This window comes from Chroicocephalus ridibundus, chromosome 7, assembly GCF_963924245.1.
Source record: "Chroicocephalus ridibundus chromosome 7, bChrRid1.1, whole genome shotgun sequence".
NCBI classification, from domain to species: domain Eukaryota; kingdom Metazoa; phylum Chordata; class Aves; order Charadriiformes; family Laridae; genus Chroicocephalus; species Chroicocephalus ridibundus.
Genome location: NC_086290.1, coordinates 2,498,459 through 2,520,507, shown reverse-complemented (window position 1 = coordinate 2,520,507; position 22,049 = coordinate 2,498,459). Strand labels below are relative to the sequence as shown.

General features: G+C 46.4%; 1 protein-coding gene across 1 annotated transcript; it reads right to left on the bottom strand.

Annotated features, from left to right (window-relative positions):
- Nucleotides 1-5,995: 5,995 nt before the first annotated feature.
- RND3 (Rho family GTPase 3) lies at nt 5,996-19,792 on the bottom strand. Its single transcript, XM_063341781.1, has 5 exons — nt 19,459-19,792; nt 19,251-19,338; nt 11,941-12,050; nt 10,269-10,403; nt 5,996-7,288 (listed from the first exon to the last, which is right to left on the bottom strand). Exons 1-5 carry the CDS (start codon nt 19,606-19,608, stop codon nt 7,037-7,039), a joined length of 735 nt encoding a protein of 244 aa, XP_063197851.1. The 5' UTR covers nt 19,609-19,792; the 3' UTR covers nt 5,996-7,036.
- Between the last annotated feature and the right edge of the window lie 2,257 nt (nt 19,793-22,049).

The following is a 22,049-nucleotide window of genomic DNA, read 5'->3' as shown; positions in this document are numbered from 1 at the left end:
CAGCTTTCCTGGAGCCCCTTGAGGGCCTGGAAGGGGCTGGAAGGTCTCCCCGGAGCCTTCTCTTCTCCAGGCTGAACCCCCCCAGCTCTCTCAGCCTGTCCCCACAGCAGAGGGGCTCCAGCCCTCCCAGCATCTCCGGGGCCTCCTCTGGCCCCGCTCCAACAGCTCCGTGTCCTTCTGCTGTTGGTGCCCCAGAGCTGGAGGCAGCGCTGCAGGGGGGTCTCACAGAGCGGGGCAGAAAAAGGCTGAGGTTCAGCGCCCAGATCCTTTGCTGTTACATCCGCAGACACATTTATCTGAGCAACCTCCTTTTCCCTTGCCCAGTCCCTCCACAGTCACCACTGCCTTGTCCTCAGCATTGGGGTCACAGAAGGACCCACCGTAACTCCTCAAGCAGCTGCCGGAGGTGCTCCAGGGCGTTACAGCCGATGTTCACCACCTATTTTACATGGTGACAACAACCACGGAGAGCACGTGGTGCTCGCATTTGATTCAGCATCCTCTGCCCCATTACATCCCAGGGCACCACCGGCACCACCGATGCCACTGGCTGGCCTGGCCGACCTGGACTCCAGCCATGGGTGGACACCTTAAAGACATCCACTGTGTTTATTTATTCTTCTCCTCCTTCAAATTGAGTGCTTGCTTAAGTCAAGGCTCCTTGTGCTGCAGGTGAAGCCTTTCTTTGGGCTGTTCCCCCCCCAGAAAAGCTGGGTAACACGAGGAGCAGAGCCCATACACAGCCCCACCAGGCAGCGCCCTTCCCCTTCCTCTGCCGCTCATGGGACCATGGACCATAACTTGACTCTCCCTGTGTACATATATATTTAACAATATTAAATACTGTGAGCATTGTCTCACTGTATTGCATATGCACTGAAAACCCACCTCATTTCAGGGGGGCACATGGGCACGCTGTAGCAGGTTATTGATATTTTCCACTCCAATATCTTACGTTTTCCTGCTAAAATGAATCAAACGGCTCCTTTCATCCCAAAGCGGCACCTGGGGTGGGCTGGAGGCCAGCAGCGGGTCCCCCAGGGGGGCCTTTCCCACCCGCTGCCGGGGGCTGCGGGGAGCGGGACCCCAGGAATGTGGTTTAACCAGGCGCCGCCTGGGCGAGGGCGCAGCGGGTTCCCACGGCAGGGCCGGCCCCGGCTGGGGGGGTTCCTCCTCTGCTCCCCCCAGCTCTGCACGGGCGGCCGTGGCAGAGCTGGGACATCCCCTTCCGCAGCCTTTCTGCAGCTCAGATACCAGCAAGCTCTTACCGACACCGGCAGCGAATTGCGAGGGGAAAAGATCTATCAGCTGGAGGAGGACTTTGCAGAATTCGTGCCGCGGTGCGAACCTAACGGCGAGGAGCCGGAGTCGCCAGGATTAGTCCTTCCGCGGAGGGTGTGAAGCAGGGGGCTAACAAACCCATTTCTCCATTTGGCAGCTGTAGGAGAGGCTGCCTTTTCCACGGATTTCAAAATTGGACAAAGATCTTGTTTTCTTTCCCCCTAGATTGCTTCTCATCCCTAATCCTCCGAACTAATTTAAGGAGGATAAAAAAAAAAAAAAATAAAAATGAGACGCTTGGCAGAACATCCCTCCTCGATACCGAGCAACTTCCACCCTCGCAGGGATCGTCTGCTGGGAGCCTGGAGCCCAGAGCACCCCCTCGCTGGGGCTCAGTGCGATCCAAGGGTTCTTTGGGATGTTCAAGGGCCTCCCGGGAAGCTGAAGGAGCTGAACGGGCTGCAGGAAAATAGAAAAGTTGCTTCTGCATCCAAAACATTATCACAAACCAGCACCGGCTGCTGCTGCAGCCCTGGGGACCGCAGCTCTGCTGCAGCTGCGGCATCTCGGTGGCTTTTGCAGAAAGGCTGGCGGGTAGGAGGAGATCTGAATGAGATGGAAAGTCCCTGGGAAAAAAAAAAACATGTTAATAAATCTTCTGCTATAAGAAAGAAAGGAGTTTGGTGGGAAGAAGCCCAATGAGCTGAGAATTACTAATTACTTGCTTTTCAGCAAATAATCCCTCCCGTAGGAGAGGCAGCGCTGCTACGTGAGGATTAGGCAACAAAATGCCACATTGACAACCTCAAACTATTAATTAGCCCAGCTCTCCCCGGCTCTCTCTGCAGATCGGCTACAAGAACCAGCCCAAGAGATGAGGAACGAGCTCGGTCTCTTCCTCAGGCTCTGCTCCCTGCCAGCCATCACCCCTGAGGAGGGCAGGTCCTGCCTGGGGGGAGCCAGGGCCACCAGGTGTCCACCACAGGCCCAGCACCACCAAACTCTGCAACCCTCAAACTGAAGTAACTGCACACACTAGAGCTTTAAGCAGCTACCAAGGTAGGTGGAAATACCCATAAATATCCATCAAACAGCACAACTCGGGCATTTTAAAGGTTTTTAGTGAGGAGTGTGGGGTGGGTTTGCTTTTGTTGCCCACCTTCTCCCCGCTGCGCTGGCATCCTGCTGGCCCCTGCCCCCTCGCTGGGCAGGATCAGGCGACGAGGCTGAGCTCATGACACCCAGTCTTGGAGACCAGGAGGTGGGGAATTGCTCATTCTCGGCGCCGTGGGGGCTTCCCATCCCGCCCAGGTTGGGTGCCAGCTGGATTTCGGCACCAGGAAGCAGCCCACCGTGTTTAGAAACGCCGCTCTCCCTGGGGATCTCCCCCGGGGATTTTCTGCAAGGGATGAGTTTTAGTAAATTACCGTAAGTGATTGCACAACCCAGTTGTGCAATAAAAGAGTAACAAAAAAAAAAGAAAAAATTGCAAAAATGAAGTGCTTTTTGGAAGCGGACCGTGGAGCCGTGGCGAGCCGCCAAGTTTGTTTTCCAGGGATCAAATGGTGCTGAAGAGAAACATCTGAGCAAGCCACAGCCCACGACCGAAAATACTTCCGATTCAGCCCGTGCTCGCTTCAGCAACTGGGGAGCTGATGGGGGCGATCATCTTACCAACACCAACATCAACCGCTGCGTCTGCAGGTGTGTCACCTCAGCCCAGGCTCCAGCTTTGGAAGAGCAAACCGCTGGTCCTTCCTCTCGCTCAGAGGTTCCAACCACCCTTGGCCAAAATTTAGCAAGAAATGTTTCACGCGAACAAAAAAATTGGCAATTAATTCTGGTCTGAAGGAAACGGGAGAACTAGCAGCAGGGACTGAAAAACAAACGCTGGTAAGGTCAGCGGGTTTAGACAGAACTAGCAACTTTTAAATCAAGACATCTTCATCTCAGAATCATAGAACCATAGATTGGAAGGGACCTTTCAGACCGTGTAGTCCAACCATCAACCATCTTCCACCCACTTGGAGCAAAATAAAGGAGGACTGAGCCGGTGGCATTAAATGAGGGTAGTGATCAACGTTGTTTAACTGCAAAAGGATCTTTATCTCCTTTCTGTAGGAGTCTGAGTTTGGTTTAATTAAACCGAGTACCTTTAACAGCACTGTCCTAATCCACACCGTGTGACTTGTGACCACACCACACTCAGGTATAACAGAGGAGCGACATGAAACCAAGCCTGAGCACACTAAACGGGTCAAAAATTCCTTACACACTTTGGTGGATCTCAAAAGCAAAACTGGAATCACCAGGAAGGCACGTTTCCAGTGAGGCTTCAAAGGGGTTATTTATCCTCACCTGCTTCACCATCTTACCAAGACCTGGAAAACAGCAGACCAGAGGTTGCAAAGAAATATCAGCATCTACAAAACCTGGGAGAGGGGTCAAGCGGTGAAGAACACGCATGTCCATATCGCTCTACCACGTGTGAGCAAACACCAGCTGTGCCGTAGCCAGATGCCAGTAAAACCACTAAGCACTCCGTGTGGGGAACTGGTGATGTGAGGCCAAAAGGGTTATGGTGAAGCTTAGGATGAACACAAAAGCACTACTACTGCGCTTCCATCACTTGTAATCCAGATAAAGATGCCAAAAACCTAAAAGAGTGCTGAGAGGAACCACGCCACTGGTTAAATGAGAGTTGGAAAATATCCTTTAGAGATTCAAAGTCATTGAAGAAGGAGTCGATCTGTTTGGTTCCCAGTGACTTAATTCTAGACTAGTGACCTACAAGGTGTACTTAAACTCAGTAATCAAGAGCACGTTGATCTGCCACGCATATTAACCGGATGGAAAGACCAGAGGCTGAAACAAGTTCAGACTACAAGATGAGGCAGCATTTTAGGCGTATGGATAATTAACCCCTGGCCAAACACATGCCACTGCTGCAGCCTCACCAGAGGAGTTCCTACCAGAGGCCACCTCCAGCTCCAAGAGGAGCTGCTGCAGGGCTGGCATTTGAAGGACATGGGGGAAGAGAGGTCCCCAGGAACCTAGGAGCTGCCGGAAAGGCGCTGCGGCAGGGAGTGACACCGCAGACCCAGCCCAGCACCCTCCCACCAACATGGACCACCTTCTAGCACAGCAAGTCATTCACTCCTGTAATTACAGCATCTCTACCCCCAGGGAACAAAACCCGGCTTGATTATCTTCAGAAATAGAAAAGGATGATCAGGTCAGCACAGGATGGTCAAAGCATAAGCGAGATAAGCAACTGCTGAGATTTGTACGTGATTTTAAACACCCTGAGTGACCACACATGCTTCAACAGACCCCAAAATGACAAACTTGGAAGCTCCCTTGCTTTGACTTCGTAAGTTTCAAGGAGAAAACCTGGTAAAGGCAGCGAGGAGGACAACACTGGCTGCGCTCAGCATCATGTCCTCTACATCCAAATGGGAGCCTGACACGCCTAACAGAGATGGTGTGTTGGGACAAGTCTTCTAAGAGGAGCCACAGCAGCTACAATGTCCCAAGGGTGACAGAAAACAGGCACAGCTCTTGGTCAGGAAAGTCTGCCTTGGCTGAAGCGTAAGAGTTCCCGCAATATATGAAACCTCTTAAAAAGCGGCCTTCAGTGCTTCAGAGGAGACGCAAGGCGAACTCCACTTGTTTGCTTGCTCTGGTCTTCCCTGTCTCTGACATTTTTGGGAAGCAACTCAGCAATCCATGCTACGTACTTAAATATAATGCCCAAAACCCCAAAAGGCTGCTGCGAGGGTAAGATTCAAATCACATCCCAGTCCCAGGCGAAGCCTGGCCTGTAGCTCAGTACAGTTATGTCCAAAACACACAAGTATTAATGAACACAAAAGGCCATTTCCACTACAAGTCAATTACTTTTTTTTTTTAATTCAAAGAAAAAAAATGGTATTTTAATAAATACTGCAGAAACATTAACCAAACATACAAAGTGACTTCAACATTTAAAAAAAAAGTAATGAATGTCCTGTTTTATAACAGTTATAACTTATTTTTTCCACAATATTTAAATACAGAAAGCACTTACCAGCTATTTTGTAATACTGCCCTAAGCGCACTGTTGCATCAGTCAAAAGCTTATTATGGTGGTAAAAACGTCTTTTTGTGGGAAATAATCAGAATGGGTGGGTTTGTGGTGTCTTATTTTTCCTTTTATCAGATGAAACAAAGTGCTGGGAACACACAGAACTGAGTTTTAATTACGGTAACCCTTTACCTTTGCACAAGTCAACAGGAACACAGCTTTAACACTTCAAAAATGAAGCATTACCCTTGGGAACAAAACGCTTGTGCTCAACAAGCGACAGCCACACCAGTTCGAGCTTATAGTATCCTTCTTTTGAGAGAAGCTAGGGAGTTAAGTCGGTCAGTAAACAGTTGCAAACATTTTTAAAGGCCAATTTATTTAATGTAACAATAGCATTCAGTAAGCAAAAAGGAATTTGACTTAACTGGTTCACTGATGTTTCACGATTGTTGTCTGGATATGTGTATTAGTCTTAAAGACTAAGGGCAATATCCAGTTTCCACTGGGGACCCCTTAAGGCGTCACAGTTCTTCAGACCCCATTTCCTCACCACGAGCAAACGAAGTCTGCAGCGAGAGACGGCTGCCCCAAAACACATGAGCATCACAAAACATCATCTGGCTCTGCTGGCTCATCTGCAGATTCTTGGGGGTTTTTGCAAAGCTGATTGCGGAGAACCGCGTCATAGAACAGCACTTCTCCGCAGCATTTACAGAGGGCTAGGTCCTGGGATCCACCCCGCTCTCCAACTCCTAGCAGGAGCAGAAGAGTCTCAGGGCTTCCCCAGGTGGGCAGTAAGGCTTAACGAATTATCATGGTTGTAAAACTAAGGATCATTTGTTGTCATAGCTCTTAGCACCTTTCACTTGAACCTACAGCGACATACCCATACAGTACACCAGAACTGGAGATCACTTCCACTCTAAATTACAATCACAAAGAGGAACCGAAAGTCAGAGTCCTGCAACGGGCAGGTAGTTTGCCCCCACACTCCAATTTCATCCATTGAATTTCCACAGTGCGAGGGCACCTGCAATACTGGGAAACCTCAAACTGTTGTCTTCATTACCAACGTGCTCAATGTAGACTGCGCTGCCATCTCGGGAAGGCAAAACTCCAGACTTCTCACGTACAGTGTTTTCCTCTAGGTGACGCACAGGCCTCGGTATACTCTCCATTTTAACGATGAGCTACTAAAAAATTAGATCATATCCTTTGGAAAACCAACTATAAGGTCACAGGGGTAGTTCCTTAATGAGGAGGGCATATTAATAATGTCTTCTTTAAAGAAACCCAAACATTAAAGTATTATTTTAATGAAATCAAAGTGGTAGCATCCAGGAGTAGAGCGTTAATAAAAGAAACAAGCACTGTCAATGACATCTCTTCTTTGCAGTTATTTTCCCATTCACTCTCTCTTTTCTCAGCACACTCAAACATTTTTCCCTTTTTATTTATATTTTTTTTTTTGGCATTTTCTTCAACGTGTCATTTCCTGATGCCACCTCGTGTAGAGCCATTTCTTCTCGCTGCTCAGTTCCTAAATACAGTCTCACACAAGAGGTGAAGAGTCTCCATTAAAGCACTGGCATAAGCCCTCGATAAATACCATGTGGCTGTGTACTTCATTGAGCCCCCACCCCTCCGGGACGCTCTCTTCCTCCTTCTCCAGGAAATCGAGGTCCTTCACATCACCGTGCAACTCTTTGCTTTGTCCTTTCGCAAGTCCGTCGCCACTGTGGAAAGTTCTGGCCTGCCAGGCATGTGTGAAATCCGCTTTGTTGCCCTCTGCGATTTGTTTCGTTTAACATTTTTATTTGTTTTATTCACACACGCCAAGGTGGCAACATGAAAAATGTCTCTGACACTGTTTTCTGACTGTAAGGCTGAGCATTCAATATACGTAGCTGCTCCAATCTGTTTGGCCATATTTGCACCCTAAGGGGAAAAAAGAACATGCAATCAATACCAAGTTTCCGCAGAGAGCCAAAGCAAACCATACAATTACTTTTCAGCGCTGTGTTCCATACACAATGTTTTGTGAAAACCAAAGCTAAAGCTCCAGCATGACAGCCAGCAGCTAATTTTGCAAAATAAACAGAGCTTTGCTTCCAAGATACATTAAACAAGTATCCAAGCATTATCTTCTATGCCGATAAATACAAATTGGAAGAGAGGAGATAAGCTCAGAGACCTGCGAACAACTGCAGAAAGCCAGAAGGGTATTAGTGGGACCTATTTGGCAATTCCACCCTTACACCTTAGCTTGCATCTGTGAATCACATGCTTGCCGGGAAAGGTCTGGAGCTGGCAGCTTCCAGATTTAAGCCTCCAAAGAGAAAATGTATTCTGCCTGCCTTACAGGCTAGCCAGCGCGTCCCTGACCTGGGGCTTACATCTCCACGAAGGGGGCAAAGTTCATAGGGGAATGTGCTGTGGGTTTCTGGGCTGGGGACAGATCAACTTGTAGCTAGGGAACGGGCTAAAAAATAAAGAAAAAAAGGACATCAGTGGTTATACCGGTCCTTTTGCAACTTTAAGTGCCTTAAAAGTCAAAGCAGGGACATTTGTTCCAGCAGCACAAGAAAAACAACAAGACTCTAGCAGATGACAATACCCTGTATCCTGTTGCGGATTTTGCAACAGGAAGACGATACAGCATTGTGTGGAGGAAAAAAAAAAAAACAAAAAAAAACCACTGAGTTGTTTCAATGGTATTTTATTTCTGAGGGTGAATCTTTTTAGCAAGTAATGAAATCCAGCCACATCCTTGGTGTGCCACTCCTCACGAATCCATGGGCCTGAGCTGCAGGCACAGGTCAGTCCAACCCCTCCTCTCTGCTCCTGTGCCAGGCTGATGGCACTACTCTATTAGGAACCACAGCTTTAGTGTGTGCTATTTGCACTGCAGTGATGCAGCCATCTTCTTATCAATTGCAAGCGGGAGTGCCTGATAAAGGAGTATTAGTTTGTAGGACAAGCCCTCTCCGTGGTTAAACACCTCAACTGCTACCGATCGAGACTACCTATACCCCTTGGAGTCTCAGAAATGTTTGCTCAGGTGTAGCTGACTGGAAACCAGCTAACCTACTGGAGACAGGGTGTCACCATCAACTGCCTTCATCCTCCCGGCACTTCCTTGTGAAGTTAAGAGGAATGGGAAAACCCTGCTAAGCTCTTTGATCCCATGTCGACATAGCAAGGCAAGGGAATTTAAAAATAAGCGGTGTAACTCCATCCCAGAGGACCCTTCCCTAGAACTAGTGCAGGAGAGCAGCAGGTTGCTTCATGCCACCGCTGGGCTTTGGCCACCACAAGAGATAAAACTATTACTTGGTGTAAATTTACACTTTACGTAGAGCACAGATGAAATTGTGAAGTTTGTTGAAGCACAGGCTTCCCTCTAACATCTGCGATTTTCCCTTTGGCTGTAAGTAATACACTTCTGGCTTAGTCTTTTGTCTTCAGCTGACTCCTGTTCCCGAGGGGTACAGGCTAAGCTGTGACACCAGAAGAGATGTGAATCTTCCACACCAGAGGATAAATCCATCTGTCAGTAGATTTTTTTTAATCATTATGGAAAAGAGTCAGACTTGGTGATTCTATTGAAGTACTGTACAAAATGTGGCATGTGAACTTGTGTATGGAGTAAGTGGCAGACAGCATTTCCTTTTAAGTTTAATATTCAAAGAAAAACAGCATGGAAAATTACAGATCTGAGGCTGAACAACACAAATATATACACATGCAACAGCTGTAGTCTGTAACCAAGATGACATCCTCTGCAACAAGCAGGGTTTTAAGGACACTTCTGAGCTGTTTTACACTAAGGTAAAAAACTGGCATTCAGTTTCATTTAAAATTGTCTGAGATGGAGGGATATTCACTGAGTGTAGAAAAAAGCCATAAGCAGCATAAGCCATCACAGTACAACACCCCATGTTCTATTTTAATCAAGACACTCGGTTTACGGTATCTTTGCATTTTCCAATTTAAACATGCTGTGGGAGGCTGCAATATTAGTAACTGCGTATTAGAAGCTGCTGGTTTAGAAAACCTGAAGTTGTGGATAAAACAGCAAGAAAATATTTGCTAGCACAGGATATCGACACCAGCTAAAGTTTCTTCTGGAGACACCATTCTCACACACCCTGCAGGGTGTCTCTCAAACCACCACTGTGATTCAGCTGCAAAGCACGATACGCATGTGTGAGTAATAAGGGGAAATTTACCTTAGAGCCCCATTTTCCCCTGTTCTCTACCTCCTGCTCTCCCATGGCCTGATTCCTTTCCCTTTCACCTCTGTTTTTCTATCCCCCAACACCTGGCTCCAAACTCCTCATTTCCCCAACAGCACAGAACTGCTGCCAAGAATTAAGATGGTTTTTGGATTTGCTGCCACCTTCAGAGGGAGCTACAAGGTGTTTTCACAGGTGTTTTAAGGCAACAGGATTTTAAAGCAGACAGATCATATGCAATATTTGTCATGATGCTGAAGTTAAATGAATGACATTCAAATCTAAAGTCTGAAAACAACAATTTTACCAATTTGTCAGTTAACAAACAGGATGTGTCACCTCTCAGTTACTGTTTTGGCCTCTGCAGGCCCAGAAAAGCAGTAAGTTTATTTTCAATACACTTAAAAGGCTCTTTGCAACCAATAAGGCTACAAACTTAACAATGCTTAAAAAAGCATGTGTTACAGGGTTGCATGATTCTTCTGCTGCATCCAGTCTGTGGGCACGCTTTGCCTTTACTTACAGTAGTTTTCAAATTCACCTCTGGCAACTACTAGAGAATGTGCATGTGACTTGTAGCATGCACCGGTGTCAATGGGGGGGGAAGCTGTTCATAAAGATGGCTACAGTGATAGAAAAAGAGTATTATCTTCCACCCCGAAGTACCAAGTGGCACATACCTGATCGTAGGACACAGGCGTCTGCCTATGATTGGAAAGCTCCACTAGCGTGCTTACATCTGTGCGCAGATCCGACTTGCAACCAACCAAAAGCATTTTGGTGTTCGGACAGAACTCCTGGATTTCACCTTTCCACTGTAAAATTTTAGGTTGTTATTGTACTCGAGTAGTTGAATGTTTAAATCCAACGCAGCAAAAGATACAAGATGAAGTTTAGTAAGTCATGACATTTTATGTGGAAATATTCTTACATAATAGCTTTATCTACCTTCAAGATAATTTCTAAAGGCATTTGTTCCAGCAGAATCTGGTCAAGGATGAAATCTTACTATCTTGTACATTCATTAATTCCACTTACTTACTAATCAGGAGGGAATGAACTGAGATTGTTTACCTACATGACTAAAGGTTTGCAGCCCTGTCACTCCCCACAAGCAGCGAACACCCAGCCAGGGCCATTTGCAGACAGGAACCTGCTGTCGCCACATTCAATGGTTCCTCAAGATGGAGATGGAGGCAGGTCTTGTATGACCACAAAATAAATGTCGCTTTATATCGGCTATATCCTCACACCTAAAACTGCACAAATCTGTCAAGGGTTCAGCTATTATGAACCAGTAACAAGCCCTTCAAACAGGACTTGTGATATATTTCTTGGTTTTCTTCCCTTTCTACATAGTTATTCTGAGAATACAAGCCAAGAATTTTGCAGCGTAACCTGGACAGATCATACAAACCCCAAAACATATGGATATCATTTGGGTTTAAAAGCATATCAAGAAAAATCTTACAGAATTAAGCAACAGTACAGTAACCAGAATTATCAGGGACAGAAAACAAAAAGACAGTTCTAGAGGCTTGTTGGCACAGTTAGTAGCTGAGAGAACAGTCTTAAGTATCTTCTGCCGACTATTCAGAGCATTGTATGCCACTTTATTCCCAGTGACACAAGAATCACTGGCCCCAGCTACAGAAAAGAAGGAACTTCAGGTCATTAAGCCTTAAAGACAACACTGCAAAGTTGAGCCATGCCCAGTGACCAAGGAAAGGACCCGGACGACCTTGCAAACACAGAGCTTGATTATCAAAATTCAATGTTTTAACTCGGGGGAAGTCTGGCATTGAATCTTGGATCAGTGAGCTTGTGAAAAATTCTGAAGTTTGGTGCAGGATAGCATTTCTATGCCACCGCTAGGTCTTCTGGTAGCTTCCAGAGGCATTTGTCACTGGCTGCTTCTAACTTCAGGCTGAGAAATTATGTAAAGCCATGGCAAAAGTCCAAACACTTGGCAGGCACGTTTTAACCATCTTTGCAACATGGCAAAGTTTCTCAATCCTGTCTGTTATACGAATATAATGTGAGAGACAGTTTCTCGCTGCACCCAGCCCTGGCACCTCACACCACCCTGAACAATTCACTGCTGTGTAAGGGCTGAGGAATGAGAATTTACTTCATCCTTGAGCATCCATTAGGGAGCTTTTGTTTTCAATTAACATTCACCCCTTTCAAACAAATGATCTCAAATTCTAGCAGTGCAGAGCTCGGTCCTGTCGTCTCTCCATTAAAAGAAACAAACTGAAGTTTCCAACGTAGGAAACAGCACCACTCTTCAGAGATTTAAAGACAAGCTACTCAAACAGTTCTGTACTCAAACGTTTCTCAAACACTTGCCTTTTTTAGCACACTGTCAAGAGTTTCTGGCCGACTGATGTCAAAGCAAATCAGGACAGCATCAGAATCTGGATAGGAGAGCGGGCGGACATTGTCATAATAAGGAGACCCTGCAGGGAAACAAACAACATTTTTATTAGTTTATATTTTTCACTTTCTGCTGTCACTCAAGCTTATTCAGAAAGTTTAGAAAAATTTCCAGTGAAGCTCTTTGATAGCACCCAGCTACCTTCTCTTCTTCAACAGCACTGTATTGCCAAAACACTCGCTGCAGTTGCTCATTCCTCCACTTCCCTTTTGTTTCTCACCTACAAAAGCAACAGCTTTCCCAAGTAACAAAGAGTGATGGCACCCCAGTGATCCATCTCCCACCAAAAGCTTGGGATGCCCCCAATAACAAGGAAAGGGAAATTGGGTCAGCCCAAGTTTAAGTCCCAGCATTAACCTGCAGGGATTTGACTCTGAAAACAAATCCTCGACCTCCAAAAAGCTCCTTCAAAGCAGATTTGTCACAGTTGTGCTTTCATGGGAAAAAAAAAAACAAATCAGGAAGTTTTGAAATAAATCAGCTTTGAGTCTTCTAACATTTAAAACAAATAGATCCCAGTGCAAAAAGCATCGTTAGTTGTCATGGATATCAGCAGTTTTTAGAAGAAACTCTTGCTTCAAATTAAAGCATTTGTTGCAGTACTCTAGGAGAAAAGAATCCTAGTCCTGTAGGCAGGCACACAAGTTATCTGTCACAAACAGCCTCACCAATGTGTAAATCAATATACGCTTGCAATAAATGTCTACGTTTAGCCCATAAAACAAATCTTTACCAACGAGATCAAAGCTAATCTAGTAATTGGATGGAACAGAAACAGGTCCAATATTGCACTTTGTGCATGTTTTACTTCCAGAGTTAAGGGATATGCTGTTTTCTTTCAGAATTGTCATAATGTGCAGAGTTACAAGTAACTCTCCAGAGTCAGAAATCTCATTTTTATCATCTGGTGAATCTAGTAACAGGTTTGGGGAAAGAAATCTTCCTTTTTCCTAGGAAGTTCCAGTCACTCAGCCACCATTCAGTTTGGCCTTGATTCTGCTGAAGCTTCAGTTACTGAGGAGAATGCATTTCTGATTCAGAAAAGCACTTAAACAGTTAAGTGGTCCAACAGGATAAGAGCTCGGGCTTTAAAATGCATGCCTGCAACTTAAAATGCGTTTTCTTAGTTCATATAGTCTTACTCCTGTGCTTTTCTGTTGTGAACCTGAAATACATCACAGAACATATGCAACAAGAATACAGCTTTCAAGAGTTTTGGGGGTTATCAGCTAATTATATCACCAATTTTCCAACTATCTATAACTAATTGGCTGTAAGGTCTCAGAGGCTGAGCGGGCTATTAACTGGATTAGAGAAATTCCTCAAGTTTTTAACTGACAGACAGCTCACGCTGTTGCACAAAGCAGAGTGGGGAATGGTGCGAACGTATCGCAGATGACTTCAGTTGGACAGCTTATACTGGAAGGAAGGAGTCAAGAATCCCAGGAATGTTGTTTTTGAAATGAAGAGTAACACATGGGGAATGAAGCATTACCAAACTAGGTAGCAGAAGGTAATTTGTTGAACGAGACTATTTTATTCAAATGCTCATCTTCATAAATGATGTCAATCTAACAAAGAGGCAGCTGTCAAAAACTGCTCTTCAAGAAACAGTTAGCTGTCTTCAGCAGTAAATGACATGTTAAAAGAAACCTAAGCGAGCTGAGCTGACCGGTAGTTAACTATTCATTTGAGCTCAGCTCTGCTAGCAGTGACTATCAATAAGCGCTTTTCCACTACTAATTATTTCCCAGCTATCTCCAGCCCTGCTATTACAGTGTCTCCATCCTGGAGCCCCAGGGCCAAAGTTATTTATCCTGGAGCCCCAGGGCCAAGTTACTTGCCCTGGACAGAGGAACTGCAGGGCAGCGTGCCGTTAACTAGCCACCTGCACTGCTCTGCAGCCTTTAAGTGGCCCAAGCACAGCCTGTGTGCGGGGTGAGAGCCACTACCTGGCTAGCACATCTCCCTGCCGAGCTCAGGCAAGTAAGGGCAAGATTGAAGATCATTAATGCTTGGCCAAATGGTTGCTGGCTAGAAAGGAGTCTCAAAAAAGCCTCACCCAGAAACTAATTCCTTAGACACATACCTATCTTCTCACTCACCAGTCTTCAGGGATACAACATACCATATATGTCCATCAGCATGTATTTATGTATACATGCAGTCACCACCTCCAGCCCTGAGACTCCTTTCTACTGTGTCAGCTGTAGCTCTGTTTGTTTTGAGGGTTTTTCTTTTTAGGTTTTCCTTCTGAACCTCTCCTATTAAAGATGCTGAGGTAGAATAAGTACACTTTTACAGGCAGTCCTTCTGCTCAGATGCAAGCTAGGAGGAATATCTGCCACCTCCTTTTCTTCAGGGTACTGTGTGGCAGAACAAACGGGAACCACTTAAACTACTCAGGCTGCAGTATCAACAAAGGAAATTTCCTGCTCTCATTCAACAGCGATAACCAAACCTTTATTACTGCGCAAATAAAGAGGGGCTACGGCCCTCGCTGTGCAAGCCTATTCAATCTGGCATTTCACCGTTTCGCCCAGAGAAACCCTCAGAAGCCAGGAATCTGAGGAATGAGGCTCAAGTCTGAACAGACAACTCGAGCACAGCCCAGTCAGGCTGCTCACTCGTTTTCAAGTTAGTCTGCAGATCTGAAGCCGTGCCAACCCTAGAAAATAGGAGAATGCAGGGCTACAGCTATAGTATTTGTGAGGGGCAAAAAAGAATTAAGCCTATTTGTGTTTGTGATTCTGTCCCTACAAAATGAAACATTTTTGTCAAGAACAACGTGGATGATTTTTCTGTTTTATCAAGGAATTCCTGATAATGCTGCAGTTCATCTTAATTTGTAGTGAAAGTACATTCCAGCTGCAATCCCCCTTTTTAATCTGTTTGGCAGCTTAAATAATTTAAGACAAAATAAGCTACAAATTAAGAATGATCTACTTTTAAAACTTTATGTTTCATGCAAAATACAACATACTTTCAGCTTCTAAACTGAAATAAAACCCCTTCCCAGCAATATGGTTGGCTTTGGTCTACAGAAGATACCAAGCTTAGGCTTAAACATTGCTATCTTAATAAATAACAGAATTCCATCATTAAAAGTTAAGCATACTTAATGTTTTTGATGGCTTAGTACTACTCCAGGATGCTACATCATAGAGCGCTGACGCCCTGTTTGTCTGCAAGACCCAAAGCCACCACCACCACCAGTTCCAACCAGGAGGTTCAGCCCCACGTCCCACCTACGGAGCTGAACCCAGGCAGCTCCTGCTCACCGCGCTGCTCAGCCTCCGCTTGCCCGCGGGCCCTAAGGGAACCCGAGCTCAGTAACAAGCAAGACTTTACTATTTACACACCACCAAGCAGCCATCAGGCATTAGTCTTTGTAGCCTTTTGGACTCCAGTCAACTGAAAGAACAACAGATGAACAGCAGCATTCTCACTCCCAAACCCTTGGGCTCACTAATTACCAGCTACCTAGAAAACACATCAAACACTGCAGTGGCTGCTCCAAGTAGCCGATTCACTGCTGATGGCTTTCCTCCTTCCAAATCCACCTTGGCTTGTTTTGGAGAAAATGCAGGTGATTTTGTATACTGAGTATCACAGAACACAGCATCTCCAAGCACGCAAATCACCATATTTATAGTATTTTGTGTGTTTATATTTCTGCACCTCAAACAGAAAACAGGACTTTGGCAAGGGACATGGCATTCCCAGTTATCAAGTCTAATTTTTTCCCCCCTCTAAAGGACAAAAAAACCCTATAAAACTAGTTACTATTACACTGTCATGAAAGAAAAAAAAAAAATCACATGGCTCAATAAAGCCAACTTGCAAGTGAACTGGAAGGCAAAGACAGAAATTTGACATTTCCTTTACAATGATTCCTGCCAGAGAGCTCAGGAAAACAGTAACTTTAATTCCTGTACGTTTCAGATGTCGTCTGAAAGATTTCAGCTAAAGGCTTTATAATTAACATTATATTTCTGTATAGACACTGAAAACATTGTGCACATTCAAATCACAGTAAAGCTAACCTGGTTTAAAACTCTAACGCCTTCTGGATTTAATTATATGCTAATCCCCAGCAGTGCATAGGTATTTCTGGCCCTGTTGAGAATTATTTTATTGGAGCATCCAGTACAGTTTCCACAGTACAACCAATAAAAAAAAGAAAACCCTTTTTAGGGAGACAAAGGTATGTATGTCTAATTACTAGTATGTGATTTCTGTGCCATAGCTGCTGTTGTACTAAGGAGAAATGTAAGTATCAAAGTAGTCACTTTTACTGGAAGAACCCAAAACCTTAGTAAATGCACGTTAAGACCACGCCTACGGTGGACAAATACACCTAATACACAAGTGTTCTTTACAGTGTCCATGAAACTACAAGATAAAACTTCAGCCTGAAGAAACTTCTAATATCCTACCTAGCAAAATAAGCACACAGCTCCCAAGCAGCTCACGACTGCCATACTATGTTACCACACAGTGGAGTAATTTATGGTGTAGTTAGATTGCAACCAGACATTCCTGCTTTGAAAGAAGGGTTGGTAGTCCAAAAAGCAATTGAAATTCAAGTTGGCAAGTGCTTTCCTTAATGCTGTGGCTAATTTAAACCCTTATAATGACTTGCAGAACTAGACGGTACCAGAAAATATTTGAATAATGAGTCTTCCCATTCCACTCTTACTTGTAAGAGTGTTTTGTCCCATATTTCTACTGGCATATCCAAGATATAAAAAAAACCCTTCCCAATTAATTTACAGCTTGCTTTAAAACGTTCTATCAAGTGCATGACTCTCTACATGTTGTACTTGAGCTCTCCAGTAAAAATCGTATTCTTAGTATATAAAGGATTGTGAACTAAAACCATGACAGGAGGGCCTGTTCTCACCCTAACACAAGGCTATCTTAACCAATGCCTAGAGCATTTCTCATTTTCTCAGGGAGAAAACAAAACACTCAAAGTGGCAGTACCTTCCTTCCAAAGGATTCAATGCAAAAAACCAACACTTGCTTTAATTCAAACCGTGGACTAGTTTGCAAGGTAGCTTGTTGCATGCTCCCAGTTAGAAAGTAGTTAAAGATGGATACTAAATACTGATCAAGTCATCTTGAAAGTATCTGCAGTACACTGCAATCAACCTCAGCTAAATAGCGTCCTTCCTGCCCTCCCCCAAGAGATACTGAAGTACCTCAAAAGACTGCAGCCACCACCTCCCCCCTGTGTTGCAATGGACAGGATCTGCCATTAGCATTTGGCAGTTAGTCATATTTTTAAGTTCACTAGATCTAGTCCTGCTTTAAAAATGTCACCAAGACATTTATTCTAATTCAGCAGAGGAACAGGACAAAGACTTGCAAAAATTAAATAACCAAGAATTTAAGATAACGCTAAAACACTATCTTATCTTCTGATGTCTCTTATCTGCTGATGTGATTTTGCATTGGGTTAATGGGTCTGGGTAGTGTTTCTTCTTGCAGTCAGTGAGAAGGGCTGTTTACGGAGAGACTTCTTCATTTGCAGAGTCCCACAACCAGAGGATCCGCTGTTCAGTAATACTTTATAAGACCATAGCATTGGATCTTTGAAACATTTCCTCTTCAGTTTCAGATTGCAGACAAATTAGCCACTTGATCTTAAGCTTCTGACTCAGTCAAATTTTCTATTAGGTCCAGGACAGGCCTGAGAGAACGACATGCACACACAAAGGCTGGCAGGTGTTTCTTCCACTGCTTTTGTCTTTTGAAGTGCTACAGAATATTTCATTACATGGGTGTCTCCAGCCTTTGACATACAGATTCCAAACCTTCCCACGTCAAACAACTTCACTTGGGAGCATGTTGTATTTTAACAGATGAAGATAAAATTTTCCAAAATAACTTAACTATTAATTTTTAATAAGCCCTCACTCTACAGAGTTTGTTACAGCCAGCTTAGTAATCAGGATGAAAGCTCAAACCAGACATACTCCAGAAGTCTGCAAGTCTTACTTGGCATAAGATGAAGAAAAAAAATCAGTTCAGAACTACGCTGATACCGGTTGTGGGCAGAGGCTGCCTTTTCCCAGTAATCGTGTTGCAAGAATTTGGAATCATTTCCTCAACAGCAAGAGGAAAGCCAACTCACCGCCTAAACGCCTTTTTTTAAAAAGGGATTAACATTTTCGTTTCTGGTAAAAGGACTGCTTTTATATTTGGAAGGAACGGCTGAGTCCGAATTCAACGTTAACACGCTATCTACACAACCTGCCTAAAGAAGAAAGGGCTTGCGTAGTCTTCTCTAGTTCCTCCAGCTTTCTTCCAATCAATTCTGCAGAATAATGCTGATACATGCCTGTGTTAATGGTTCCTGGTGTCATTCACCCCTGACCACTTCCCCTTGTGCTCAGTTATTAAGCAGCAGAGACCCACTGGCTGTCCACACACTCCTCTCCAGCACGGAGGTGGCAAGTTCAGGGGTCCATCCTCACCACCCTGGCAGTGAGCTTAGTTCATTTATCAACTGGCAGTAGCATCTAGAGGAGTTCCTGGCCTAACACGGGAGCTAAAACACCAAGAACCTCAACCTTGGCAGCACATGAGCCCGGGTTTTTGACAAGGCACAACTGGAAGAGCGATGAGGACCCTAAGCACTGGTCACGGTACATAAGAAAGGATGGTTACCCCTGCCATCCTCAGAGGGCTGGAGATGCCTACCTCCCTGGTCTTTACTGGCTTTAAAGACTCTCTAAAACACGGTAAAGAAAGCATTAAGGAGGCCACAAGGAATTCATTTACCATTAGCATATATAAGCACCTCTTCACCCTTCTCCGAGGTAAAGGCAGGTTTCATGGCAGCGGAGGAGCGAGGTACCTTACCCCTGGAGCTCCTCAGATAAGCTCCTTCCAGCCAGGCAGGAGAGCACACGCCCCCACCCCTGCCCTGCAATGCTGACAAATCGCTTCGTGGAGGTTTGCCTACACCCTTTTCCCCCTCCCTCATCTATACATCGCTAAAGTTTACCTCAGATTTTGTAAAAAAAATCCAACCAGAAGCAGCCTCCCGACTCCATCTGGAGACCGGCAGCCCCGGTGAGGGGCTGGGGGGCCGCCAGGCCGGACTCCTGCCCCCCCACCACCACCACCCGACCCCCCTGGACCGAGGGTGAGCTGCGGCTCCTCACCGATCCCCCCCCCCCCCCCGCCCCCGCCCCGGGGGAGCGCTCACCCGAGGTGTCCCAGAGGCTGAGCTCGATGCGCTGCGTGTCGATCTCGAAGCTGGCCGTGTAGTTCTCGAAGACGGTGGGGACGTAGCTCTGCCAGGAGACAGTGCACGGTCAGCCCGCCGCCACCGCCGGCCCCGGTCACAGCCCGCCCCGGTCCCGACCGCGGCCCCGGCCCCCTCCCGATCCCGGCCCCGGTCCCCCCCGGCCCACCTCAGGGAAGCAGTCCTTGGCAAAGACGTGGAGCAGGGCGGTCTTCCCGCACTGGCTGTCCCCCACCACCACGATCTTGCACTTCACGTTCTGGTTGGGATCCATCACCGCCTTGCTCGATAACTTCTGGCTCGCTCTTCTTTCCTTCATTGATCTCGGCTTAGTCCCTCGGCCGGCCACAGCGAAAGAAAAAAAAAAAATACACCCGGTTCCCTCAAAAATAGATAAAAATAATTTATATATAAGAAAAAAAAAAGGGGGGGGGAACAAAACCCCCAGGTGGTAGAGCCGCGGGACGGGACGCGCCTCTACCGTCCCCACTCCCAACGCCGGTCCCGCGCAGACTGCTTTGTCGTCCCCCCCGCCCGCTCTATTTATAGCCTCGTACCCGCCAATCACCGCCCGCCGCCGCTGCGGGGCCCGCCCCCTGGCCGCGCGCTGCCCGGCGGGCCGGCGGAGCAGCGCGCCCCCTGGGGGAGCCGCCCGGCGCCGCAGCCCCCGGCGGGGACCATGGCGGGGGGACGAAAGGTCTCGTTGCCGGATAAAGGGTGTTTTTTATGGAGTTTTTTTATTTTAAATTTCTATTAATCTCAGTGCTACAAAAGGGAATCTGCGGCCTGCGTGGCTCAGTGGCCTCCAGAGGGGCGGCGAGGCCTGCCAAGGTGGCTAATGGCCACCGGGATCCCTGAGGGGGTTGCCACAGGCCGGGCTGAGGAGCGCAGCCCGCTTCGGCCTTACCTGCACCGCAGAGTGGGCTCAGCCAGGCGGCGGTTGTGGGCAAAGGGCTTTTTCACTCAAAACACGGTCACGAGGAGGGTGTCAGGATCCCATAAAACCTACCCAGTGTTAACGCGCTCCTTTTTCTTCAGCTTTCTGGACACAAAACCAAGCCAAACTGGCTTACGTTCACCAGAGGGCTGAACGCTGCTCTGACTGAAACAGCGGTTCTGTCAGGCCACCTTTGATTCTGTCAGGTACCTTTGCTCCTCCGCTGCCGTGAAACCTGCCATTACCTAGGAGAAGGGTGAGGAGGTGTCAATACACGCTGATGGCAGGTGAATTCCTCGTGGCCTCCTTAACGCCTGTTTGGTTTTTTTTACAAAATGCAGCGCTTCTTTCCTATGTTTTAGGGAGGCTTTAACAGCGTGGGGTAAATCTTTCCTGAAGGGACAGCCCTGGACAAGGGGTGGTTTGTGAGCGGTTCGTCGGGTTCCATCGAGGGCTCCTCTCCGTGTGGCTCCGTGTGGCGGGCGGGCAGCCACGGCCTCGCGGGAGGGCTGCAGCTTTGCCTGGACGAGGGGTGGCCCTCGTGAAGGTGGGTCTTGGCATTATCTCTCGAGTCATCCCATCGCAGACTAGCTCCCTGTCAGTTCTGAGCTGAAACGTGAGCCATTCATCAAGTTTTACGTGCTGAAAGGGAAAGCGATGCTATCTTGTGCGTGTTTGACCACAGGGAGATCCTCCGGTGACGCAGACGAGAGAATCCCAAGCATGACGTTTTCAAATTCAGTGCTGATGTTCTTGATTTTGTTCCGATGTGTCACATCTTCAGATGGTCAGATTGCTCAGCTCTAATGAAGTTTCCAAAGAATTTAAGCTTTGGTTGCTGCTTGGAAATCATGAGCAAAACACTAAAATTTGCATTGTGTGTGTTATTTGTAAGGCCTTACTGAAAAGTTGGAGCAGACAAATTTCCATATCTGTCTTCTTTTTTTTTTAATTAAAGGCTAGTCTCAGCTACTTTGCAGTCTCCATCCATCCCTGCTGTCCACCAACACGGCTTCAGCTCTTTGCATGGATGATGGAAAGGGAGAACAGGAGGCAGTGAGCAGTGAGGAAACTTACTGCTCACAGCAAGTTGGTTTTCTCTCTTTTGTTCAGCTTTGTATATTTGAACAGGAGAGAATTCTGGAAAAATACAGTTGCGTAAATGCTCTCATGTCTTCTCCAGGGTGCAGAAAATCCTGTTTCTTCATTCCACTCCACACTGAAACACATGGCAGCCTCATGGGCAGATGCAGGTGGGCTAGAGCTCTGGAGGTTCAGCCCTGGCTCTGTATTCTTTGTGAGTCCAACATACCAACGGAGGCATATCTGTCGAATATAAGGAGAGAAGGAGATGCGTTTGAAAGAGCTCTTTGTTAATCCTGAGTGGGAGCTGAGTATGAACATCTGCTCCCTATCAGTTCATCGGTCACCTCCATACAGATGGACGCAAGATGCACCAAAGCCAGCGCTGATGACACCCGTTTCTTGGTGGGCTTGGCCAGGACCAAGGGTGCTCGGAGAAGGAATTGGCACTCCTGGACACCAGGGCTGCGGGAGACGGCTCCCTCGTGCAGCTCACATGGAAAATTCGCCTGCATCTAGCTACGTTAGGAATGTGGAAACTTCAACGCACACGAAAGACTTACTCATCATGACCACATATCTTCCAAAAGCACGCTTCCCAGTAATGTCATGTTTACGTGCTTTGTTCACCCTCATGGTCCAGAGGCTGCCAGCATCACCCAGCAAAACCCTGGGGCTTTTGGGGTGCCTTGCAGCACTTTGGGCATTTGTGGCAATCAATAAGCTGCAGGACACCCCTG